Genomic DNA, 27,636 nt, shown 5'->3' on the forward strand with positions numbered 1-27,636 from the left:
CCGTCACTGTCCGGACTTTCTTTTTGTACGGCTTCGGGTTTGATGGAGGCGCATGTGCATGCGGTGTGTTCGCCGGCTCACGTGGATGCCACAACACAGCCTTTGGTGGATATCCTGAAACTAGTCCCCACAAAGTAGCGCTTTCGTTTCAAACACTTGACTATCACCGCGTTTGTTCGATTTAATCGCGTCTTTAACCGTCCCTTTGCCGGAGTCGTGCGTTGTCGTTAAAGAAAAATACATTTCTGTGTGCGCTTTGGACGCCAGCGACCGTTCCGGCTGTCAAATATCCCTCCGCCGTTTTTTTTGTCCCCTTTCAGACTGTTTTGGTCTTTTCCATGTTAGCAACGGAAACAGCCCCAGACAGCACTCAAAAGCAATTTTCAGATTACAAAATCATTTGTTCGGGTAAACGCAGCACCTTGGCAAGAGGTTCAACACCCGTATTTGTTTAGGGAGTGGTTTTCACGTGTTGTGTTTTTTTTTTTAAAGTATTGTTTTTTCCCCCCCATCCCGTTGTTTTAAAAGCAATTGTACAGGTTGCTAATTGGGCTAACCTAGCACGTTGACATTAGCCCGCTAGCCACCGGAGTGCTAACGGCGGTAAAGTGTCAACGAAAGCAAGCGCGCGCACACACACACACACGGACGCGGCGGTCTCCTCGTCGACGAGAGAATTTGCGGTGCCAAGCTGGTGATTTTTAAGACTGTCTTTTATGGGCTCGCCATGTCAATGAAGGCCGGAGGAAATCGCAGCAAGCCCGGCGGTGGCAACGCCGCTGGTGCCGGAGGAAGCGGCGGGGGACGACAGAATCTGGGCAGGTCGGTGCAAATCGAAAGCGGTCAACCCAACCACGAAATCCAACCACGGTGAGGGGAACTGCCGGCTGTTTCCCGGACGTGGTCACATTTTGTGAACCCCTGTGACGTTTTTTAGAGATGACATGTCCGCCTTGTGCCCGTTTTTTTGCGGGGGAAAGAAGTGTTGAGGGCCTTGCGACGTGTTGGTCACCCGGGGAGCAACCGAGCTAACGCGGCCTGTCCGCTCGCCCCACGTAATGCACAATAACGTAATCAATATGTCTTTGTTCATGTATTTCACACATATTCTCTCATATCGTACTCGTGTGCGGACCGCCTGTCAGCGTTGGTTCAGCTCGGGTCGTTTTATCCCTTTGACAGCTCGTAATGGAGCCCACTGGCCTCGGTTAAGCTAATCAGACGCTTATCACCTGAACGTATGGTAAGGTTCATATAAAGCGATGCTACCAAATGTGTATCACAGTATATTTTTATCCACTAACGAGGAAAGTTGTTGCGCGTCTGTGTGCGTGAAAATGTGCAGGAATAGTCAAGCAAGCTATGTTTTCTGTCAACCTTGACGTCGCCCCGCTCATGTGAAATAACAATCATAATAATGCCCTTCAAGTGTGACTTTTAAACGCAATGCCCGAAGGATCAGGTGATCGCAGAGCTGTCAGCGAAAAGAATTCATTTGAGCACGGCTCCTGATTCACTTGGTCACTGGCACAGCACAGTACGGCCCATTTGTTCACTGCGTAACGTTCCATTGAGGGCGTCTTTTTTTTTTTTTTTTCTTCATTTTTCCCAAAATGGATTTCTCCTACATTTAAACACTCATCCCATTGTTGTTGTACAGGGTATTTATACGAGCCGATATTAGTGGACAATGAAATTCATCTTTCACTTCAAGATGTTTAATGATAGCTAATGTCGATTGATTTACTGAAGGCACTTGAGCTTGCATGTGATTGCAAACCGGGCCACATTCCAGCCGCCGAACAAGGTGCATTCTAGGGCATGCTCAACAAATAAGATACATTTTAGGATGTGCGTTCAGCAGTTCAACACAACGTATTTTACTGGAAGAATCTTGTATTTGAGGACATGCTCACTGAATGAATGATGCGTATTAAAGGATGTAATAAAAAAAAAAAACTGGTGTGCTAGAAGAAAAAGGTGCATTTTACACCAAAAATAACGTGTATTTGAGTACAGACAGGGGAGCACGGTGGTTCAGCTGGGTTCAATCCGGACCTGCCTGTGTGGCGTTTGCATGTTCTCCCCGTGCCTGCGTGGTTTCTCTTCGGGCACTCTGGTTTCCTCCCACATCCCAAAAACATGCAACATTAATTGGACACTAAATTGCCCCGTCGGTGTGATTGTGAGTGCGGCTGTTTGTCACGATGTTCCATGCAGATTGGCTGGCGACCAGTTCAGGGTGTACCAAGCCTCCTTCCCGTTGACAGCTGGGATAGGCTCCAGCACTCCCTGTGACCCTTGTGAGGATAAGCAGCTAAGAAAATGGATGGATGAGTACAAACAGAATTGGATATTAAGTAAGGTGTATTCTAAGATGCGACTACAGGAAAAAGGTGCATTTTTTTTCAGGAAGGTTAAGGTTTATTCTAGGAATGTCAAATCTTTTTGAACGTGACGATAAGAAGAAGGTGCATTCTTGACCCTGACTAGACGAATAAGGTGCATTGTTGCATGTGACTTTAAGAATAAGGTGCATTGTTGCATATGACTTTAAGAATAAAGTGCATTGTTAGATGAGACTTTTGGAAAACAGTGCATTTTACAAGAAGAATATGGAACATTCACTTCCCGCCTGAAGTCTGCTAGGCTTGGCTCCAGTACACGTGGTACCAAGTGAGAATAAAACGTTTAAAGATTCATGGATAAGAGTAAAACACATACTTCATTTTTGATGAACACACAGACCCACTGGAAGAATATATGTCGTATTCAAGTACATGCTCAGTTAATGGCGTGTATTCAAAGATGTGACTAAAAATATTGTGTATTTTTTTACCACAAGAATAAAGCACATTGTTACTCCAGCTGAATCCATAAGTTGCATTCTAGGTCCTTATTATAAGAATACAGAGTAATTTACGCAAGAGTAAGATGCAGTCAAAGATATCTTTAATGAGTAAGTTGCATTCTAAGTGCATCTTAGGTTTGTGGTACATTTTATGAGAAGAATAGTGTGCATTCTGGAACACGCTCATAGAAAAAGCTGCATTGTCTGACATGGTGAAAGAGTGCATTTTAATATAACAAGGTGAAATACATTCTAGCACATGATAAAGATACTTAGTGTGCGTTGCCTTGAAAAAGTACAGAATCCCTTCTCAAATTCGTAACAACTTGCAGTGACTGATTGACCCACGAATTCTCCTTAACAGACAATTGTGAAGGAAAATCTGCCATCAGCTGAAGTACAGCAGGATAACCATCCAAAACATACCAGCAAGTAAACTTGCCAGCTATAGAAAACGCTTGTCAGTTGTTGCTGCAGAGGATGGCACTACCAGTTGTCTGTTTCATTAATATACATTAAAGTGGTGAAATTGTGGAAAAAATATAAGAATTTGATAAGGGGGCCGGTGCTTTTTTTTCCGGCACTGTACGTAGGAGAATAAGGTTCATTGAAGTATGCAGTGGAAGAACACCTCGGGTAAAGACTGCTTGACCTGCAGCTGTGGACAAGTTGTGAAATGATTTATGTGACTAAAAGGCCTCAAGTTTGATCACCATAGGATGAAATACTATGAACACGTTAGTTTTTTTGTTAAAAATGTTTTCATGGCAGTAAAGCTATTCTTAATTTAGACACTTCCCTCAAAAAGGGCTGTGGGAAATTTGAGCTGCCATGTTGCATTCAGGTACTGCATGCTGTTACTTGGACTGGATTTATTGCGTGTGAGTATGGGCCACGCTGCTTTAATCTCAGTCAGTTATCTACGTATTGGTTTCTTGGAATTTCTGTCATTCCACGTAGCTGGAACAGTTTAATCACTTCTCTTTGCTCATGAGAACATAAGAAGCGGCATGTATCATCTGCGACATTTTTATCTTATAGGGGAAGACACAGTGGTAAAGGTCCTGCAGTGGTAAGTAAACTGCTAGAACACTTTTATTTATGAAAGTTAGTGGCATAATCTGCTGTTTTCAAAGTACCAGTAATTTGGTGAAGCTGTTTGAATGTAGTCTGATTACTAGTGAACCCAAGTATTTTTTGGGTAAAACATGAAAGCATGAATAACATTAGCTATAAAGAGAACAGTAGAACACATGCCAAGATTGTGTCACAAGGTGTTGAAAGATTAGTTAATACAGTAGATTTTTAAATTTTTTTTAACGGTAACTGTGTATAGTGGTGACTTCACTTCCAAGTGGCCCAATTTGAGTTTTCCAAGTTAAGATTCTTCTTGATGATTTATTTCTTTTTATTCCCATTACAAGTGAAAATCTTAGTTACATGCAAGCTTCAGCCAACGCTGCCGCTTGAGTGAACTGAAGAAAAAACAACAACAATTGGATCACCTTTATGCCCCCACATGTGGTTAAAGGGAAATTGCGGTGGTTTGGATTAACAATGTATCCAATAGGTCATGTCATATGTACTGCACCTGGACAACGTGATGTTAATCCTCTCTTATTTAATGTTTTTTCGAGAAGATTTTTATCGACAATTACAAGCTCTGGCTGCGGTGCTGCTCACGAGCTCCTCAGACTGCGCGTCATTCTGTCCGAAGAACCATCCGAATATTCAACATTATTTACAGCCACATAGGTTCAAATCTGTATGGACGTATTCCTCCCGTCTTTCCGATCAACCAATAGCGCTATTTCTTCATCAGATGAAGATAAATCAGCGGTGGCCACAATTGTTTCCCAACGTAAGCGAGCCTTTGTTGCCGCGCCTATTATGTCACATCTGCGCACGTAGGTCACGTGACCCGCCAAAATGGCGCCGCCTGTGAAAATTCGTAATTGCTGATAAAAGTCTTCTAAAAAAAAAAAAAAAAAAAAAACATTAAATAAGAGAGGATTAACATCACATTGTCCAGGTACAGTACATACAGGTATGACATGACCTATTGGATACATTGTTAATCCAAACTACCGGAATTTCCCTTTAAGCAGAGCCACAGTCATTGATGCACCTTCAGCTAGCGATTGACCGGGATAACCAAAAAAAAAAAAAAAAAAAACAAAAAAACACTCGCAAGTACTGCTGTAGACCAGAACTGACCCCCAGAAACTGAAAATGAACTAACCAGCCAACCTGGTGCCGACTCCTGATGTCATCCCCCTCAAAGCCACTTTTGTATTTATTTCCTTTTCAGGTCATTTTCAACGGCGTGTACGCAAACATGAGGATGGTGCACGTCTTGACGTCAGTTGTGGTATGCTCCCTTTCCAGATGACTGAATGCATTTCACAGAATTGTCTGTAACCTTGACACAGCAGTAAAGCCAGCAGTACAACATAGGGTTACGTGACTACTGATTACTGTAAAGGACTTAGTCATGTAGTAGTTTCCTCAAAAGGTCCAAACGGCAATAAAAGCCAGGCCATATGCTTAGTTAGCTGCTTGCCTTAACAAAATGCATTGGTCATCAGTCTTTTACAGCAGATGGTTTCTAAATGTGTCTTCAGAGTGTGTGAATTGACTGTGCTGATTCAATGTTGGCCTGACTAAATGTTCACAAAATGGAATTTCATGAACCATTATTACAGGGGACCAAGTGTGAACTGAAGGTGAAAAATGGAGCAGTCTATGAAGGAGTGTTCAAGACCTACGGTCCAGAGGTAGGGTTGTCATTCAGGCTCACTTACAGAGGTGGTGCTGACGATGTCCACTCCTTTTAGTCTGGCCCGTCTCCTTCCCTTTTAGATTGTCACTCTCCTTGGTGCAACCCATATGAAGCCGTTTTGTTTTCACCAAATTATATGCTAAACCCAAACGACGCAGAAACTTGAATTTACTTTTGGAGTTAGGGAAAATGAACAACCAATGACTAAATATTTGATTGGAATGAATGATTCTTATCATGTTTGGCCCCAGTGTTGTAAAATCGCCGCAAGGAGTGTTACGTGGTGTGGCTGTTATCTTAACTTATGCAGCTGACACTTTGTCTTGAGACACCAAATGGAGACTTGAATTAACAGCGCCTCTGCTATGTTGTATCCAAGACGTGCACTTCATTTTTGACTCCGTTGCTTCAAAATAAAATTTATCTGGAATGCCTTCCACGCAATGGACAGGATTACTAAAAATCAGACATTATATTATACGTTCATGGCTTTATCCATCAGAGCAAGTCACACGTACTGTTATGTTTCATTTATAGCACATAAATGTAATCTTTTGTCATGATTCTTTATCGTAGTGTGTAAACCTCATGTAACCCGATTTTTGATTGTGTATTCTAGAATGAAGTGGTTAAAAAAAGAGCATGCCATGAAATGTAACTAAACATCTCGTGATACTCACACAATTCACCATCATTTGATGCTGATACTTAAGTATCAGGTCCTTTTTGGTGATGCGGTTTGACCTCGGCTCAGGTCTCCGGCCGACTAAGTCGAACTCTAGTTTACGCTGACTTTTCGTTGCTGTTTCTCCCAGTGTGACTTGGTGTTGGACGCGGCCCACAGGAAGAGCCTCGAGCCAAGCGTGGGCCCCAGGAAAGAGGACATCGTGGAGAGCATCGTCTTCAAAGCGGCCGATGTTGTCGCCGTGTCCTTCAAAGACGTTGACCTTAACTTTGCCAGGAAAGGTACACGACGTATTTTTGAGTCATCAGCGTTGTTGCGATAGCTACCTCATGAAGCGTTTGCAATATGAAAAGTCGACATTGTCACTCTCAAATAAACACGGTTGATAAAATCAGTGCATCCTCACAATGTATTGATCGGCCTCGTATTAACCGCCAAGCAGGGACTCTGTCATGTGTCTGCTCTGAGAGGCTGCTTGTTGAGGACTAATGCCGTCCATCGATTGGCCCAAAGCCTTAGTGCAGATAGGGCACTCAATAAGGACTTAATGATGCCGTCTAATTCATCTTGACCTATAGAGTTCTCCTTTGAGAAATATTGACTTTGTTCCAGGCCTTTGTTGTCTGAAAATGGACTGATGGAACACTGTCAAGTATGACCGGGGACAGATAGTCATGCAATACACTTTGACCTGTTGAAGTGCACAATTGTACACCATCATTGCTAATAATTAGACCGAATTGGTTTATACTGTGTCGAAAAAAACCTTGTCGATGTTCGTCAACCCGGTCTGATAAATGTAGTTTTACAAAGCCGTGTTGTGAACGTATTGAGTGGTTCACCACTCTGTCATTTGTGAGTCCATCTTCTGACTCTTTGTCATCTGTCTGTCTCTGCTCCTCTCATGGTCTAGTTTCCTCAGACACAGGTAATACACTATATCTATTTTATCCTCTCACCTCTGTGTCCTGCAGACTGTTTCTACCTCAAATTTAAACCTGTTGCAATTGCTCATGCTGCTACTCCTGCCCTGTATGGTAATTCTGTCAGGGTTCGCTTGCTTTACCTTGCGGCTTAAAAATAAGAATCAAAAACAGTGGAACCTCCAATTCAACTGCCCTTTAAGGGATATAATTTATTCCCCCTCACAGTTAACTATCCTGTCTCTCTACGAGCACACCTAGAGAAAAATATTCAAAAGTGACACGATAACTTGGAGCCGCTTTGGTAATTTCTTTAACAAAACGTAAGGATAGCTCATGAGACTTTACCGGTAAAACTGTCAAAGCACAAATATTTTACACAATTTTTTTAAAACAATACTGAACACCACACCTCAACATTGAAAAGAATGTGAAAAGATGATTATCAAAGACTGAAATTTTACATTCCTTGCAATCAAAGCGGTAAGAATCGAGTCAATTACTGTAATTAGTTCAGAACTCATAAATTCACCTATTTAGATTTATTCCCTGTGGAACCAGTCAACAACAAATTCATAGATTTTTGTGCTTTTCGTCAAACAACTTAAAATGCTGCTAGTGCCGTGTCAAGGAAGTAGTGGGATGTGATACGGCTCGTCTGAGAGAGGGGAGGAGCCAAGTGTAGTCTGGGTTGTTAGTGGCAGTTATGCAATCTTATTTGCATGCGCGCTTTAGTATTAGTCAACTCATCAACGCCTTTTTTTTTTGAAGAGTGATCTTGTATGATAAGTTTGAAATGACGCAGAGTTTTTGAATCTGCCGTATATTTACAGGTTAAACCATTATAGGTGTTGATTACTCCTTTTTCGCAATTTGTGGCAGGACCAGATTATTGTACATGCATCACTTGTTCTAAAAGTTAAATTACTAGTTTGTAATTTTTTTTGTGTGTTTAACTACTTTCAATTCAAGTTAAAAAGTTTTGTCACTGTCTTGAAATTATGGCTTAATGTCTCTTATTACTTGTTTTGCCTTTTATAAAGATTGTCCTTTTTTTTTTTGTCTTTGGAATGATTTATTTCCATCTTTAGGGTTGAAATTCAAATAGTTTTAAGGTCAACTTGTGTTGTAGAGTGATAATTATTCAGTTTAAGAGGTTCCACTGTAGTTGAACTTGTTGCTTTCAGTGGAAGATCAGCCATTTTCTACCATAAAGCATTTTCTGTAGAGTTCTACAGCGCTTTTACTTCAGTGCAGATTAGACATTTTACTCATGTCATCATGCTTCTATCTAGTATTAAATTTTGTAGTTATAGTTTTAGTTCAACAATACAGCCAAACTAACCATGAAGCTGTTTTTCAAAAAGTTTCGACAAATAATAACTGAGGTTAGGGCCCCCTCTGATAGTGAACAAACCACTTCATTTCATTTGAAAACTACAGTTTGTGCAGGCTCTCTTAAAACATGAAAAATGTGAAATTGCTCTAACCATCAGGATCAAAGGTCAGAATTTTTCCTTTTTCCAACATCCATCTGATTGAAGGTAGACTAAACACATGCTTGCTTGACCTCCACTTCCACGATGGGCCGTGGTTGTAAAGCATGTCGGCCAGATCTGCTAACATATTGCAGATACTTTAATTGTCCTGATTCTTGCTTTGAATATTACGATTTGATCTAAAAATAGTCCTCACTCCAGATTTCTAAAATGTTGCATTGATGGTTCATTCACACAATTAAGACATAGCACGATGATCCTGAGCCACGCTTAATTGTCTAAGCCTTGCACTGTTTATTTGGTGACTACATAAACCACTAAGAGACCGCGTGGCAAAAGTCCTGAAGGCATGTGTGCTTTGGTGCATAAGGAATAAGTGAGTGGTTTCCCTGCCTGTGTCTGCGTTTGTGTGTCTGCAGAGCATAAAGGTATATCCTTGCGTGTCTCAGATAACTTCACAGACTCCGCAGTCAGTGGAAGGATCAATGGCGAGCATAAAGAGAAAGATCTGGAGCCGTGGGATGGGGGAGAGACCCACAACTCTGACAGCCTCGAATCTCTGGATACTGATGTGGTGAGGAATAAGATTCAAAGCCACAAGAAACATGAACTGCGGCATCGGTTTTTCAATGTGTTAACCATGTAAATGAACTTGTCCTATATTGTTTTAGTCAAACGGGTGGGACCCCAATGATATGTTCAAGTACAACGAGGAGAAGTACGGTGTCTTGTCTACGTATGACAGCAGCCTGTCCACATATACGTAAGAATAAGTCTCATTTTCTTACGTTAACCTTTTTGCACCAGTTTTGAGTATTATTTACTTATTTATTAAGTCATGACATTTTTCCCATAGACTCAGTAACGTAGGTCAGTTTACTTCAATTTCATCTCATTTTATTATAACATGTTTTGTCTTACCTAAACGTATACAGTACCGTATATTGAGGAAACAAAGGATGCATTGCCTACATAGTAATGCCTGGCTAAGTATTACCCGTGGGCCACTTGCAGGCCGATTTGTTCTTTAATCCGATCCACAGAGCATATTTGCATGAGGAAGTAGTCAATTTATTTATTGACAATTATATATCCGTCCATTTTCTCAGCCACTTATCCACACGAGGGTCACGGGAGTGCTTGAGCCAATCCCAGCTGTCATCAGACTGGAGGCAGGGTACACCTTAAACTGGTTGCCGGCCAATGACAGGTCGCATGGAGACAGACAGCAACCGCATTCACAATCACACCTAGCGGCAATTTAGAGTCTCCAATTAATTAATGTTTTGGGGATGTGGGAGGAAACTGGAGTGCCTGGCAAAAACCCACGCAGGCACAGGGATAACATGCTAACTCCACGCAGGCGGTGCAGGGATTTGAATCCCTGTCCTCAGAACTGTGCCGCTACAATTATGTATTAAAAGTAAAAATGTATTTTCTTTATTTTGTTAATTTATTTTTATTAATGTTTCCCTATCAGGGTTACCATAGTGAGTCACCCTCATGATTTTTTTTTTTTTTTTTTTTTTTGGGTGATAAAATTAACCAATTTGTCTTATTTTTCATGCAGATTTTAACTTCTATCCATCCATTTTCTTCCACTTATTCGAGGTCAGGTCATGGGGGCAGTGGCATTAGGAGGGAAGCTCAGACTTTCCTCTCCTCAGCCACCTCATCTAGCTCTTCCAAGTGGATTCCGAGGTATTCTCGGGCCAGTTTGGAGACTTTCCAGTGTGTCCTGGGTCACCCTTGGGGTCTCCTCCCGGCGGGAAATGTCCGGAACTCCTCACCAAGAAGATGCCCAAGAGCCATCCTATCGTCCTGAGCCACCTCATCTGAGTCCCGTTGATGCGGAGGAGCAGCGGCATAAATCTGAGCCCCTCCCAGATGACCGATCTCATCACACTAGGGGCTCTCCCTGAGATATAGGGTGAGAAGAAGGATCTTAGAGTAGGGGTGCTCATCTTCATTGAGGGGAGCCAGGTGAGGTGGCTGGGGCATCTAATTCGGATGCCTCCCTGATGAGGTGTTCCGGGCATGTCCCGCTGAGAGGAGACCCCTGGGACAACCCGTGCCATGGTGGAGCGTTTCTGTCTCTCGGCTGGCCTGGGAACGCCTCGGGATCCCCCCGGAATTGCTGGATGAACTGGTTGGGGAGAGGGAAGTCGGGCTGTCCCGGATAAGCGCTAGAAAATGGATGGATACAAATCGGTGGAGCGGAGTCCTCTTCCAAGGCGAATTGTACTTTGCATTAGTGCCTTTATGTCTGTGTACGCCTGAATTTTGTCATGGAGCCCAAGTCAAATGGCATCTGGAAAGAAATTGTATTTCTGCTTTGGTCCATGCACTCCTAATTTTGGAGTGGAGATAGGTATTAGAAATTGGCCACATTTTCATAAAAAAATTTGGTAATAACTTAGTTTACTCAACCAAATAAGTCCATTGCTGTATTCCATCTAACTTGTCGTTGGTTCCTAGGGTCCCCCTTGAGCGAGACAACTCAGAGGAGTTCCTCAAGAGGGAAGCACGGGCTGCCCAACTGGCAGAGGAGATAGAAGCCAGCTCCACATATAAGGCCCGCGTGGCCCTAGAGAATGATGAGCGCTCAGAGGAGGAGAAATTCACTGCGGTGGTACGGGGGGAAAGAGAGATGCATACACTGAGCAGGTGATACTTAGTTCACACGGTGACAGGTCCACTGGATCCAAGTCAGCATATTGATTGTGTATCTCCGTGCAGGGAGAACAAGTACATTCCCCCCAGCCAGAGAAACAGGGAGGCCATGTCATGGGGATCTGGAAGGCAGAATTCCCCACGTTTGACTCCGAACTCAGCAGGGCCTTCGGCTTCTCGTGCGGGACTCCATGACTACAATCAGAGCCCGGGGGGCGACCAGAGGGTGGTAAACGGAGGTAACCGATGATCCAGCTCTCGCATACCTGGGATGCTTGTGCTCCCTTGTAGACAATATTTTCATTGGAAAATGGCCTACACGTTTTCAGGTCAGCTTTTCCCACTTGCTTTCCATCTTCTTTTAGAAATACAAGTTTGTCATAGAAAATTACAATGAATAAAGAAATATTGACCCCTTAAACGTATGATTTTATTTTTGAATGCCATCATATTCACAATAACGTTTAGACAGAGTCTAGACAAAGGTTACGGATGCTGCACAATGAGGTAGTTGATTTTTTGTAGTGGTGTAAGAATACAACGTCACCGCTGTGCTTGTTTTACATTTGTTTTATCTTTCAGAAATGGAAATTTTTCATACAAATATTGACTGGAACTGACATTTCGAGGTTACAATCTGTGTGCACTGTTAGTTTACCTCATCACGCAGGCCAAAATGTATGTTGAGATAATCCTCATACATACTCCTTTTTTTCTTTTTTTATATAAATGGGCTTGAAGAATTTTTTGACAGTTGGTGTAAATATGTTAGTCCTGCATTGTCTTAAGGTAGTGAAAGAACACGCCACAATCCAATTTAGACTAAATTAATGGGTTCAGTGTCCACATGTCCACAGGGTGCATGTGACGTAACCGTTATTCACCCGTCCGCAACAGTTGAGCGCATGCAGAGCAATTTTTGTGGCCATGTTGGCTGAATGTGTATAACTGTGCCGATGGCACATACGAGAGCAACCGACGACAGCAGCAACGATCGCCTGCTTCGAGTAGCACTTGTGTCAAGAAATCTGCTGGTCTCTCCAACTTTGTAATTCAGTACAAATTTCAAAGAATATAAAGTTAGCCATATAATACAAAAAACGTTTTTTGCACCACTATGCTGAATTCTTAGTCTCTGAGTTCTTATTCAGTGGTTGTGCGTTGCATCTTCTGTTTAACTTTTTCCTTTCTCTTCGGCCAACAACAAACATAGGACCTGTGTTTATATTTCGCGTTCGCTGGGTCGGCATTTTGATCATAAATATGCATTTGTCTAGCGTTGGTGACGGGGATGCGTGGACTTATGGGCACCAACATGAACCCTGAATTCTAGCATGCGTGAACAGTGTTTGCATCTCTCATCTCAATTTGTCAGTATGTATTTCAGTGAATTTTTTTTTTCCTTCCACCGCCTTTATGGTGACGGGTCTGGCATTGATTTCTACCTGAGGTTAAATTACAATTATGGTTCCTTGCCCTATAGACGGCCACAGCAGCAGGTCATGTTGTCTTATTCCCACCACACTTACATTGTTTATTGCAGATATATCGTTGTGTGCTGACCGCAGGTCGCTTTTCTTTAAAATTCTCGTGTTCTATGTCCCATCGTGGGCTAAAGAAGATGTCACTCGTTTTCAGTTTTGGCAAATCGTATTGTCAAAGGCGATATGTCCATTTGAATAGAAGATGGCAGGCTATTACGTCGATATTTTTCTCGTTAGAAGTGTTTGTGCTGCATTTATTTTAGGAATGCCCGTTTTGCTCGTATCATTCTTTGAAAGCTTTGCTGTTCTGTGTCATGTTAATCAATGAATGGCATGTGCGCTCATGTTTGCTCTACTCTTCTTTTTCCATTTGAGTTGCTTACTGTCCGCTGTGTGACATGCTTGATCATTTGTCCTTCCCTCTTTTAGGTTCATCCCATTGGCCCTCACCCTGTCCATCTCCTTCCTCCCGCCCCCTCCCCCGCTACCAGTCCAGCCCCTCGTCCCTGCCTCCTCGGGCCACCACCCCCACCAGGCCACCCTCCAGACCTCCCTCTCGACCATCCAGGCCACACTCTCATTCATCCTATCCCTCCTCTCCTTCCTCCTCATCTCCCTTTCCTGTCCACGGGCCCACGTCGACGGCCTCCACTCTGCCCAAACGCATGTCTTCAGAAGGTACCCACATCCGTGTGGCGTAGACCTGGGCAAAGGCATGAGTTGAAGGTGGATGGATTGGTCTTAACCAGACAGATGCCCAAGTCCTGGCTTAACATGTCCCCAAAGTTAATGTTAACTGCTTTCAAAAGTAAATTTGCCCAGGTCTAGTGTGGAACAGTAATGTAAGATGAAGTGCTTTATGTGGAATGATTTGCAACACATGACGTAAATTACCCATAACAACAACAGGACAGTCATCTCGACCAAGACAGTGTTTCAGTTCAGAGTAAAGATAAACCGAACACCTAATTTAAGGCTTTTTTTAAAATGCGTATACAGTATCCTGTGAAAATACGTGGGCGCATCTTTACCTATATGAAAGTCGGGCAGGTGAGATATGAGGCATCCGTAATGAATGCAGTAAGCAACACGGAATTTCTGACTTAATTTGTCAATAAATGGATTGAGTTCCTTAAAATCGCAAGTAAAAAAAAAAAATGTCTGCAACCCCCCACCCCACCCACACCCCGAAGCATGTTCCATGTCATCCATGGACTAGGGATTTACCAGGTTGACTGGTTTGTGAATCTGTTCAATGCCACCTCACCTTTTCCCCTCCCACTTCACACGTTCCCTACTTTATTCACTCGGCTGCAGTTTATGTTTGGTGTGTGTGTGTGTATGTTTGGTTTGATCTCGTTTCTGCTACTAACAAGCATGTGCCCCCCCCCCTCCAACCCCCCACCCCACCCCGCTGTAACTGTTTCTCATTCAAATGTCTTTTGTCTTCTGTCCTGGTAGGTCCACCACGGATGTCTCCGAAATCCCAGAGGACGCCCCGTGCTCACAGAGTACCTCCCAGCAGGACAACTGGGATGCCATCAGGAGTGGATCTGATTTCTCACAATACCCCCGGAGAGGTCCCAGTGACTCCGTCCAACAGAGGCAACTCCTCGGGAGGAACTTGGTCTTCTGTGGTTAGTGGAGGTAGATGCTTTCAGCCGTGATGCCAGAAAACACTCCTCTATTTGTACAGTATGCAGAAATGCAACAATTTTCCTTTTCTTCCCGAGTTCAGCGAGGAAGAGCAGCAGGCAGGATATCATACAGCGTTCTCATACCTTTCCATGAAACAAAATGTAATGAATCCATGTTTGAAATGCGATGTTTTGTAAATCCACTATTTGTCCTTAATTGTTGTACATTGGCTCAAAATCACTGCAAAGTTTGGTAATGTCTTCACGGAAACTGAGTTGATTTCTTTACCGGTTTTGAAGTTTCCACTAAACATGGAATCATTGCAATAAACTCGTGTTCACAGACAACATAAGCATACAACAGTAGCGGAGAATGAAAGACACATTTGTGTGGTTAAGACGAGGTAGAACTCTGAACGACTTCACAAGACTGTTGAGTGGGGATCTCGCTGTGATTTAATAACATTTGGGAAATGCTGTTTTCCATTTGCACTCATCGGTCACGGTGGTATGCAGAGGAGCAAAACATTTGACGACAAAAGCCAGATCAGGCTCAGGAGCTTCCGCAGAACAAACGCAACATGGTCACCAACATTGCTGCCATTGCTGGAACTGGTTTTGCCATTTCATTGTCGAAGTAAAGATGCACATGTGGGGGTAAAATGAGCTGGCCGTTCGACCAGACTGAACAATCGGGGGAGAAGATCCTTGGTGAAAGAGGTAAAGAAGAATCCAAAGATCACTTGGCTGCAATTGGGCGATGGGAGAAAGTTCTAGAACATCATCCATCACAGAAGTCATCCACAAGTCAGAGCTTTATGCCAGAGTGGTCTGATGGAAGCCTCTTCCCACTGAAAGATACGTGAAAGCTGCATGGAGCTTGTGGGGGGAAAAAAACAAAAAAAAAAACCCTGAAGAACATTTAAGATGGTGAGAAATGAGATTCTCTGGTCTGATGAGACCCAGACAGAACTTTATGGCCTTAATTCGAAGCGATGTATGTAGGGAAAACCGGGCACTGTTCATCACTTGTCCAATACAGTCCCAACAGTGAAACATGCTTGTGGCAGCATCATGCTATGAGGGTGTTTTTCAGCTTCGGGGACAGGACGACTGGTGGCAATCGGAGAAAAGATGAATTCAAACGACTACGGGTATATCCTGGATGAAAACCTTCTCCAGAGTGCTCAGCACCTCAAACTGGGCTGAAGGTTCACCTTCCACCAAGGGAGGGACCTCTAAGCACACAGCTAAAATAACCGAGTGGCTTCAAAACAACTCTGCGACCTCTTGAATGGCCCAGCCTGATTTAAACCCAATTGGGCATCTCTGGAAAGACCTGTAAATGGGTGCCCACAAATGTTTACCATCCAACCTGACAGATCTAGAAAGGATCTGCCTGAAGAAATGGAAGAGGATCCCCAAATCCAGGTGTGAAAAACATCTTGCATCGTTCCCCAAAAGTCTCACGTCTGTATTCACTCAGAGGTCTGAACACTTATGGCTGTGTGATATTTCAATTTTCTTTTTTTAATAAATCTGCCAAAAATTCAACACTTCTGTTTTTTGTCAATACGGGTTTCTCTGTGTACAATGAGTGGGGAAAAAATGAACGTAAATGATTTTCACAAATGGCTTTCATATAACAAGTGGAAAAAAATGTACGCGGGGTGTCTGAATGCTTTCCGTGTCCACTGTATAAAAGGTTACCTGTTTCAGTGACAACATTTTCTTGTGGACTAATGGAAATTGGTGTGGGCGAAGATGTCTTTGACACTGTAGTGCAGAGGTGTCACTCATCTATGTCGTGGGCCACAAATTGAAATTACGGTTTCCCTCAGGTGGCCATTATCGCTGTGAAACCATATTCTTTAACCGGATCATCATATTTCCGCATGAAATTTATGAACTAGTTTTGGAAGCAAAAATCAATCGGAGAGGGTTTTTCAACTATTGGTAACACAAACATGCACGCAATATCGCAACGTTATCAGGAGGAACAGATTTGAACAAAAACCATGGGAGTTGATACACATGATTTGTCTTTGTGGGCCACACAAAATCATGCGATGAGCCAAATTTGGCCCCCGGGCCTTGAGTCTGACCCCTGTGCTATAGTGGGTAATAATTTAGTTTATATCTGGTCATAACGTAATGTTTTTTTTTTTTTGTTTTTTTAATTATTCCCCGTCAGCTCACAGGCCGCGCTCTCCGCGTCAGAGCAATATGGGTGGAGCTTCCCCTTCCTCCTCTTCTCTGCCCCCGACAGGAACAACTCCTGCAGAGTCTTTTGCCGCACCAATGTCTGCTTCTTCCCCGACTGCTGCAAGTCCAGCCCCCAACACTGTTGCCTCTCTGTCAGGAGATGGTAAGGCTAAAAGGAAAAAAAAAAAAAAAATCTCTCGAGACTGCTTTATCTCGTATGTCACATGTAATTGTGTTCCAGTTAAAGAAAGTCGTGTCCAGGAGACAAGACAAACATCCCCCAAAAGCAACAAAGACAGCATGAAGGACAGTTCGTCCAGTATCCTCAGACCTGTTTGTAAAGGTATTCCAAAGTCCTGATAGCCTTGAAACGGTTTAACTGGCCCATTTTTTTCCCCAGTTTAATAATTTGCTAATCTAGAGTAGTTATTACCAAGCCCTGGAAATGATCCAATTTCACTTAATTGGTTTGAACATGGTGGCACGGTGGAGCAGCTGGAAAGCGTTTGCTTCACAGTTCTGATGACCCGGGTTCAATCCCAGCCCTCCCTATGTTTAGTTTCCATGTTCTCCCCTTGTCTGCGTGAGTTTTGTACGCGCACTCCGGTTTCCTCCCAGATCCCAAAAACATGCACCATTAATTGGACACTCTAAATTTCCGCGTTGGTGTGATTGTGAGTGCAGCTGTTTGTGGCCTGCGATTGGCTGGCGACCAGTTCAGGGTGTACCCCATCCGCCTCTTGCCCGTTGACAGCACTCCTGTGACCCTTGTGACGATAAGCAGCTAAGAAAATGGATGGAATGATAGTTTGAACATTCTTGTATATTTACTTCTAAATAACTGTTCATCTATTGTCCACTGCAAAAGTATTGGAACGGCATCAATTCCTTTGTTTTTGTTGCATACTGAAGACATTTGGTTTGGGATCAAAAGATGAATATTAGAATTATCTTTATTTGCCTAGTATGTGAAAAACACAAACCTGTTTCCGGTAGTTGCAGCTGCTCTAGTACGACAACAAACAGCCATTTGACAGAAAATACTTTTGAGACATAAAAGTACGGAGAGTCATAGAGCAATGAAAGGTTACCAGTGATGTGGTCATGGCGGTACATTGGTTTTTGACATTTGTGCAAATGATGCAGAGCCCTCTGGCAATTTTGAGCAATTACTGTATTCAAATTGCTTATAGAGCAATAGTATGGTACCGTTACAAATGTGCAAATGGTGCAGAGACTTCAGTGACTTGTTAGTGCAATAATCAGGAACGGTGTCAATTGTGCAAATGATGCAGATACTTCTCAAGCACATGAGTGGCTGGTATTTGCGAACTTCGGATATGTAAAAGTGCCGACCGGTGAGACTGCTACGAATAATGTATGCACACTAAAGACTGTGGAGATGATTGTGGACTTCAGGAGGCACCCTTCACCACAGCTGCAACTTTATTGTGTCAACCGTCAAGACCTTTAAGTTCCTGGCAATTAGTCTCTCAAGACCTCAAGTGGAAAACAAACATCAACTCCATCCTCAAAAAAAGCCCAGCAGGGGGTGTACTTCTTGTGGCTTCTGAGGAAGCGTGATCTGCCAGGAGAGTTGTTAAGATGGTTCTATACAGTGGTCATCAAATGAATGCTGTGTACCTCTGTCACGGTCTGGTTTGGTGCTGCCACAAAAAAGGACAAACTCTGACTGCTGAAAGGGTTGTCTGCACCTCCCGACCCACTCTCAAGGAATTGCACCCAATGTGAACTCGGAGCCAGCATCTGGTGTCCGGTCGAACAATTAAATAACCTTCCACTCGACGATAGAAGATGCAATCGACGTGTTGCTATTAATACAATAGAATTCATATCTTTGTGTACATTTGTGAGTGAACAGATGATTATTTCAGTGAATATACTTCTTGTGACAGGTTGGGAAACACTGCCCTAAATAATCTTTCATGTCTTCACAGGTCCCCCCTCTTTGGCACCTGACCATAGGAAACAAATAGACAATTTAAAGAAGTTTAGTGAAGACTTTCGGGTGAGTGCCTTTGAGTGCAATGCTAAATAATTGTCCGTTTTCCATGCCATCTTAAACTCTTGGTTGGTCGTTCATTCCTTAGCTGCAGTCTAGTTCTAACCCGGACCCTGCCTTTGACCACATGATGGCCAAGCCTCCAAGAGATTCTGCAGACAAGCCTACCGAACTTGCCTCCTTGGACAAAGCCGCAACGGGCCCCGAAGAACACGGCGGCGCCGCCGCCGCGCCCGCAGGCGCCATCAACACGAGTAAGCCTGGCAGCCCTGCCGTGCTGTCCCCGTCTCCTTCAGGCCCAGAGCAGAAGAGGGTGGGGCTGGACGTGACCTCGCAAGGTGTTCAGACGACAGCTGTGTCTACATTCGGTGGGCCCAAGCATGACGAGAAGGAGGACAAGAAGGAGGCGGTACAAGAGTGAGTGAGGTCGTATGGAGGTGGCTGACGGAACTGTTCAAAAATGCCAATGAGTAACAATGTGGCTTTCTTCTCGCAGTCAAGTGAGAAAGTCCACCTTAAACCCAAACGCCAACGAGTTCAAGCCGAGGTTCAACACGCAGGTGAGAGCACCCCGCCTCCACTGTACACACTAACTTTAACAAACTTTATGTCTTCATATTATGCCCTTGCCACATTTATTTCTATCCGCACATTAATATTAATCTAGTAATGTAATATTTGTTAGAAAGATAATCAGTTATAATACATTTTAGAGCTTATATTTAAATGAAATTTACTTATTTATTTATTTATTTAACATCCTCATTTCACATTTACACGTTTCTTCGTCTAATTGACCCCTCCGTACAGGGCGCTTAACCACGCCTCCTGAAGTGACGTCACGCCACGTGCGCTGACGTAAGACAAACAATTCGTAAAAAATGGCAAATACAATACAATACAATACATTGTTAGACGTGCAGACGCCATGCTTCTGATTTCGTTCAAATCAACGATATATTATAGATTCTAAATACAATACATTCTGAACTGAGAGAGACGCCATGCTTCTGATTTCATTCAATCATTCACACGTAGCAATGTTATACTAGCGAAGAACGTCTCATTCATTTATACGAGACGTGTGTTAAAAATCAAATATAGGGCATATCTTCGTGCAAACGCAGTCTGGTTAAGCTTCGGCCGCGAGCCAGCAAGAAACCGACATGTTTGTGCAGTCCGATCATCGCTATATATCGCTCAACAAAGAATAAGTGTGTCAATCGTTCACACGTAGCAATGTTATGCTAGCGGAGAACGTCTCATTCATTTATACGAGACGTGTGTTAAAAATCAAATATAGGGCATATCTTCGTGCAAACACAGTCTGGTTAAGCTTCGGCCGCGAGCCAGCAAGAAAACGACGTTTGTGCAGTCCGATCATCGCTAAATATCGCTCAACAAAGAATAAGTGTGTCAATCGTTCACACGTAGCGGTGTTATGCTAGCGGAGAACGTCTCATTCATTTATACGAGACATGTATTGAAAATCAAATATAGGGCATACCTTCGTGCAAACATATGTGTTCCGGTTGATATTAGATGGATTTAGTTGACGATGCGGTCTTCCACAAAGTTTGATCGATCGAAGGCATTTTTCGTACTGGGTCTTCGGTTTTGGAAAGGGTACGAATCGAACTCCACCAACTCGCCTTTCAGGATACCTGTCGTCACGATTACAAAGTCCGTGACTACACCTCTTAACCATATTTTTTGTTAAATAACCCAAATACGCGATAAAACGCTAACAAAACCTATACTGGACCATGCAATGTTGTCTGAGAAAATGGCGGGAGCAAAAACGGGCTTTGGTTTTGCAGATCTCTGGCCTCTGATTGGTCAATGACGCGGATTGCGCAATATCCACGGAGGGGTCAATTGTTGGTGTATGAGTGCCTATTGTATTCAAGTAAGGCGGCGCGCGCCAGGATTGAATTGGAGTTTTTATTTGTGCTACAGCACCTGATGATGTAGGCACAAAACAAAATCCTCCCATCATTTATTGAGATGTAGTGTGCTCCTACACAAAATTCGTCAAAGAGGAATGTATGAAATACAATAGTGCATACTAATAAACAGGCTTGGCTTTGCTCGGCTTTTCCTTGCATGCAAAAATTATACGACGCAAATGTTAGCTGGTTGCGGAAAGTTCAACTCGGCTCACTTCCCAATAAGCAGCAGTTGGCGAGCGAGTGAACAGTTTTTCCACACTGAGCCGTTTGTTGGCATTCCAGGTTGAAGTTTACTGTCAAACTAAACAAAAAGGAAAATGCTTTGTACGTTTAAAATAGCCAAGCAGCTGTCTAAATACGTGTCCTAATGGGGTAAAGCCAAACACACAAAGCAAATTGCTATAAACTGGCTAACAAATAGTATCAATGTTAGTTTATTTGCATTGTATTTTATTATCCGTAGTGTAAGTTTTATAAAGTGTAATACAATAGCGTGCTCTGTCTTATTAAAAACAGTCTTGATGTGCATCGTTACTTCTTCAAGTGGACCACAAACCCGGAAAGGATTGTGGCTTGTCATCTATTGGCGCAGAGGCCATTATTTGAGAAACTCAACGGGCAGGAATTTGCAAGGCGCTTTGTAATGGAACGTTTTCCAGTTTCTTGTCATCTCTCCCGGCAGCCAAAACCAGCCAACACCCCGACACCCCCGCGACCTCAGGGCCAGCCCAGCCCCTCCATCGTGGTCCAGCAGCACCCCACGGTCTACGGCCAGCCGGTGTGCTTCCCCCAAATGTATCCCCTCACACCAGTTAGTCCCGGCGTGCAGGTGAGATGGTCGCCTTTTTTCAGCCGACCCTTGTGCGACGCCTTTGATATTAATATCCAGCTTGGAGTGCAAATTATGTGATAAATTGTGTTGCTTTAAGAACAACTTGGTGATCCAACATCAGACACATGTAAAGACACATTTTTCCTTTTCTTCCCCCTGCTCCTCATCCTCTCTCTTTCTCTTGCTCTCTCTATATCTCTCCCTCTCTCTCTCTCCATTAGAAAAGCATAATATGGAAGGTTTGTGAATTTTTCCTTGAATTTCAATTTCTTTATCCTTTTATTTACATTTTTTTTTTTTTTTGTCAAGGCCAAATTAGCTTTGAGATGTTTTGCTTGCTTGTCAGTTTTAGCACATTCAGATGTTGGTTTGCCAACTTCTTATTGCAATTCATCTCTTACAACTAATAATTTTCTAGCTGCTAGCAGTTTATTTCTTCTGCAGTCATAGAATTGCATGGGGTTAAGTTACAGGCACGGGTTTAAAAACCCACCCACACAAAAAAGTAGAAAGTAGAAATTGCATGCGAGTCCAGGTAAGATGAAGCTGTAGAGTCTGACATGCTTGTCTTTCAAGTAGTGTAAGAACTTTTTTTTTTTTTTAAAGACTTACTAAAAATCTGACTTTAAAATAAATACAAGAAGAATCCCCTCCTCCCCCATCTGTTTTGTCCTTCCCGTGCAGTCTCCAGCGATGTATCAGGTGCAGATGCCGCATATGACTGTCAACCAGTCTAAACCGTACAGACCAGGTAAAGGTGAGAACAGCCCGCTGTCCCTCCTCATAGCCAGAAAATAAATCAGTGTGATATTCCAACGATCAGAAGGTCCATCTTCTTTTACACGACCAGTGCCCAACATGACCCAGGGGAGGTCAGACCAACACCACCCGCCGGGCACGCCCACCCTCATGCACCCGGCCACAGCAGCGGGGCCTCCGATCATCACGCAGAGCCCCGCCTACTCTGCCCAGTACTTCACATGCAGCCCGCAGCAGTTCCCCAGTCAGCAGCTGGTCCAGCAGATGCCACATTACCAATCTCAGGTTGGTTCATATCAAGCATTTATGAACAGACAATCATGGTTGCACCATCTTTTTTTTAATTTACACACATGATTAAAATCGACAAAAAATCTGCTAGTTTCTGCTGACCTCACTATTTTTTCAGTCTACATTTTAAGCAAAAAATAAATCTTTCTTTCTTTAAACTGTACATGTATTTGTACTATGCAGTTTATTATCTGGAAAAGCTGAAAAAAATGCTTTAAAAAGCCCATTTTTTTTTTTTTTAAGTCTTGGAACACATTATTTCTTTTGCCATTCATTGTAATGGGAAACATCGATTTCGGTTTTCGAACAAATCACTTCTCGAACCGTTTTCTGGAATGGATTGTGGTGGAGAACCGAGGCATCACCATAATTAATACCTACTTACCTTTTTAAAGTTATGACTTTAATACCCACTGGGCTTTTCAAAGTAGCTAGTTATCTTTTCAAAGTGATGCTGTGCTGTCGCTGTACCTGAACAGCCAAGCCTCGAACTGAACATGATCAATCAGCTTCGAGAGTACAAAGCACACGCAATCCAGTTTGTTACAAATTCAAAGTTAATGAATATCACTTAGAACATTAAATATCTAGTCTTTGTAGTGTATTCAATTAAATATATATTGGACATGATTTGCAAATCAAAGTATTCTGTTTTCTTTTAACACAGTGTTCCAAATTCATTGGAATTGGTTCCGTAGATAAAAGACTTGTGAGAATAATCATGAATTGCAGGTCAACTGTTTTGCCCAATTTCCATCCCAGTAAGCGTTTTGCACGTTGCAGGCGCAGCATGTGTTCAGTCCCGTGATGCAGGGCACCGCCCGCATGATGTCACCGCACGCCCACGGCCAGCCCGGCCTGGTGTCTTCCTCCACCAATCAGTACCCAGAGCAGACGCACACTATGTATGGTATGTCCCGCCCCCTCGCCACATCCCACAATGCATCTTGACCGTGCGTTGTCATTCAGCCCCTCGTTTTTTGTTTTTTTTTGTTTTTTTTTTTTTTTGGACTGTGTTCCTTAGTGTCTCCTGGCCCCATGCCCCAGCAGTATCCCCACCCCAGCGCCACCTTGCACCCCCACCCGCAGCACCCTCAGCCCTCCGCCACACCCACAGGCCAAGCGCAGCAGGGGGGCCCACCCCAGCACGGCGGTCCGCCCAACCACCCGGCCGCCAGCCCCGTGCAGCACCCGCAGCACCCCCAGGCGGCAGCGGGTGACCACACCGGCACCTACCGAGAGCTCCTTAACTTTTGCATTGTCCGTTAACGCCGCTTTTCTTGCGCTCTCGTCAGCTGCTGCGGCCGCCGCCCAAGCTCTCCACCTGGCCAACCAATCGCAGCAGCCCATCTACTCCGCTCTGGCCCCTACGCCGCCTTCCCTGACGCCGGGCCCCAACCCGCAGTCCCCGCAGACATCCTTCCCGTCTGCACAGCAGACAGTCTACATCCACCCGCAGCAGGTGCAGCACGGCTACAACCCCAACCACATGGCACACGTGCAGCAGGTAAGCGAGAAGCCCACAGTACAAACCGTAGTCAAAAGAAGAATCTTGAGGAAATTACATGTTGAGAGTTTTACACCACGGTTCATAAAGCAGGCTTTTCTGATATTACAAAAAGGAAAAACCAACACAAAATCATTTCAATATCTTTTTCCATCATTGCGATCTCCAGTTGAAGCCAAATTTTACATACACTCTGGGGGGAAAAAAGAAAAAAAACGGGATTTGTCTCAGTCTGAAGTCAAAACTGACAAAACCTCTCCTGTCTCAGGTCAGTCAGATCACCAAAATGATTTTTAATGGCCGCAATAATGAGAGAGAGAATTTTATATTGTCTTCAAGGATCTAAAGTTTACTTACACAAAACTTATTACGCCTTTAAAAACCGTAGGGAAACCCAGATGATGAGGTCATGGGTTTGGAAGCTCCTGATAGGTTAACTGACAATGTGAGTTAATTGACAGCACACCTGGGGGGGGGGGGGGGTGTTTAAGCTCAAATACTCTGCTTCCATGTTTGAAATCATTGGAAGATCAAAAGAAATGAGAGAACTCCACAAGTCTGACTCATCCTTGGGTGCAATTTCCAGATGCTTGAAGGTACCGTGTTCATCTGTTCAAACAATTATATGCAAGTATAAACATCATGGGAATCTCCAGCTATCACACTGCTCAGGAAGGAGATAGCTCTGTGTACGTGAGATGAATGTCTTTTGGTCCGAAATGTGCAAATCAACCCCAGAACAAAAGATAAAGACCTTGTAAAGATGCTGGATGAAGCTGGTAAGAAAGTGTCATTATCCACAGTAAAATGAGTCCTACGTGGGCTGAAAGGCAGCTCACTGAGAATGAAGCCATTAATCCTAAACAAACATAAAAAAGACAGATTACACTTTGCAGAAAGACACTACGACAAAGGTCTCAACTGTTTCTTGTGGGCTGATGAAATTAATGTGGAGCTGTTTGGCCATAATGACCAAAAAAAGGGGGAAGCAAGTAGACCTGAGAACACCGTCCCAACTGTGAAGCATAGACACGGCAGCATCATGTTGTGCAGGTATTTTTGCTACAGCAGGAACTGGAGCGCTTGAAAAAATAGACGGTTTCATGAAGAAAGATCATTACATGGAGATATTATGGCAACGTCTCAAGACATCAGACAGGAAGCTAAAACCTGGGCGCAAATGCGTCTTCCAAATGGACAATGACCCGAAGCGTACATCAAAAGTGGCTTGCGGATGACAAAGTCAATGTCTGGGAGTGGCCTTCGCAGAGAATCTGATCTTAATCCCAAGAAAAATGTGTAGGCAGGTCTGAAAAAGCGTGCGTGAGCAAAGCAACGGACGGACCTGACTCAGTTCCAGCGGTTCTGAATGGGCCGGGATTCCAGCAGAGAACTGTTACAAACATTTGGCTCAAGTCATGCACGTCAAAGGAAATACTTCTCGATACTGCTGGAATGGATGGAAGCTTTTGACCTCAAAGAAAATATGAAATTCTCTCTCATTATTGTGGCATTAACACATTGAAATAATTTTGGTGATCTTGACTGACCTGAAACAGGAGAGGTTAGGTCTGATTTGACTTCAGACAAATGAACTGTTTTTGCGCAGTGTACGTCAACTTCTGGCTTCGACTGTATAAACTGACTGACTCAAAGGGGTGGAAAAAAAGTTGTTGTTGCATAAGCGTGCACACCCTATTATACCCAAGATGTGACTGTTCAAAATTAACCAACCACATTCGAACTTGTTGAATTAATTGGCAGTTGGCGCACACGTCGCCATTTCAAAGACCTCCGACACGCCCTCAATCGATTGCAGATGGTCTAGTCTGTCCATGACTTTTTTTGGAGTCATAAACCACATATAAACTGCGAACAACAATATAAACACAAAATTTGGATTGATGAAATACATTTTTTCTTCTCAGAACAACTTTTCCACGTGACTGTAATCTTTGAAAATGTTAACGCCGCGGTAGCGTTAGCATTGCATCGCACTAGCGTGTTGCTGCTATGTTCCTGCCACGTCTCAGTGATTTGGGTACATTTTTTTTCTTTTTTTTTTTTTTACCAGCCTTGTTAGCGCCGCACTAGCGTGTTGCTGCTATGTTACTGCTGTGTCTCAGTGATTTTTACCGGTATGTTTTTTTTTTTTTTCTCCCCCCCACGCTCTGTTAGTGCTGTGCTATCGTGTTCCTACTGTGTAGCTGCCATAGCTGTTTGTTAGTTTTTTTAAACCTGTATTTTTTTTTAGTTTATTTTAACCAGCCCTGTTCATGTTACCGTGTTGTTGCTATGTTAAAATAAGCTAAGCTAAGGTATTACAACTTTGAAAAGTCTTTCTATGTTCCGTCTTTCTTTGTAAATATCTCGTGTTTCAATGTGTTCCCTTGCGGCTTTTACACTTATGTATGTAGCCAATGGTATTTCCTTTCCAAATGCACTGGGTGAGGCTTACAATCCGATGCGCTCTGCAGGCCGGAAATTACGGTACATGCGCACCTTACTTTTTTTGTAGGACTCATGGGTAGAAGAAAAGATATGTGACATTTTCACTGTCGGGCCACCATATGAACTGTCGGCGGGCGGATGTTGTCAAGTCTGTCTGAGGCGTAATTGTTGGTCCAATTTTTGTCGTGGCAGCGCTTGGCCCAAAACGGTTTGCGTTTGTCTCAGGCTCACATGCAGTCCGGCATGGTGCCGTCCCACCACGCGACGCCCGCCCACCCCCCGATGATGCTGATGGCCGCCCAGGGCCCGCCAGGCGGCCCGCAGCCCCCCATGGCCCAGACGGCCCTCAACCACATCCCCGTCTCTTCCACCACACACTTCTCCTACCTGGCGCATCCGCAAGGTAAACGACAAACAGCTTTTTGTTTTGGATCTTGACCCTTGTTCACTTTTGGGCTTTGGTGTGACTTTTGCAGTGCAGACTCATCACCAGCAGCAGCTGTAGATGGCAGAAAGAGGGCGCCAGCGAGCGGAAATGTCTTTCACGAAGGAACGGAGTTCTTCTTTGTCCTTCGACGCCTTCCTCCTCTCTTATTTCATCGTCCTCCGGCTGACATTTCTCATCCACTTACCTCCCTCCTTCCCCACACAAGGCAATAAGAGAATGTTAACAGGTTGGTGATGCAGTGATGTGTTTGAAGAGAGAACGGAAGGAGAATTCAACTGGAAGTTTGTCTGCACCTTGTGCTGGGGGGGCGGAAAGAAAAAAAAAAAGCAACCCATTTTGAACAGTGTTAATGTTACTGTTGTTGTATTGCTGATGCTGCTGCTGCTGCTACAAGACTACAAGTGTCTAACCAAACTAAAAAAAAAAAAAAAAAAAAGGCCATCAACGGGGACAGTACAACAAACGTGAGCGTTTATTTATGAAAAAAAAAAAAAAAACAAATAAGATTGATCACAACCCACCTTTCGCCCCGACCCCGATGTAACTTTTAAGTTAAAACTTTTACTTTGTAGATAATATAAATAATTAAAAAAAAAAATGAGCCCAAAAAAAAATTTAAAAATAATAAAAAAAA

General features: G+C 43.5%; 1 protein-coding gene across 13 annotated transcripts; it reads left to right on the forward strand.

The window, feature by feature from the left end:
- atxn2 (ataxin 2) lies at nucleotides 1-27,636 on the forward strand. 13 transcript variants are annotated; one of them, XM_061817166.1, is made up of 26 exons: nucleotides 1-870; nucleotides 3,893-3,923; nucleotides 5,163-5,222; nucleotides 5,557-5,628; nucleotides 6,449-6,599; nucleotides 7,232-7,246; nucleotides 9,160-9,314; nucleotides 9,412-9,503; nucleotides 11,219-11,407; nucleotides 11,480-11,652; nucleotides 13,327-13,575; nucleotides 14,359-14,544; nucleotides 16,729-16,902; nucleotides 16,981-17,082; nucleotides 18,698-18,768; nucleotides 18,851-19,179; nucleotides 19,259-19,322; nucleotides 21,397-21,543; nucleotides 21,768-21,785; nucleotides 22,231-22,297; nucleotides 22,397-22,590; nucleotides 23,380-23,506; nucleotides 23,621-23,812; nucleotides 23,892-24,103; nucleotides 26,747-26,957; nucleotides 27,031-27,636. In XM_061817166.1, exons 1-26 carry the CDS (start codon nucleotides 728-730, stop codon nucleotides 27,057-27,059), a joined length of 3,453 nt encoding a protein of 1,150 aa, XP_061673150.1. In that variant the 5' UTR covers nucleotides 1-727; the 3' UTR covers nucleotides 27,060-27,636. The 13 variants fall into 13 exon arrangements, with proteins under 13 accessions (XP_061673150.1, XP_061673149.1, XP_061673155.1 ...); XM_061817165.1 differs by having other exon boundaries at nucleotides 2-870; nucleotides 22,231-22,303; XM_061817171.1 differs by having other exon boundaries at nucleotides 2-870; nucleotides 9,190-9,314; nucleotides 22,231-22,303.

Source organism: Syngnathoides biaculeatus, chromosome 4, assembly GCF_019802595.1.
Source record: "Syngnathoides biaculeatus isolate LvHL_M chromosome 4, ASM1980259v1, whole genome shotgun sequence".
NCBI lineage: Eukaryota > Metazoa > Chordata > Actinopteri > Syngnathiformes > Syngnathidae > Syngnathoides > Syngnathoides biaculeatus.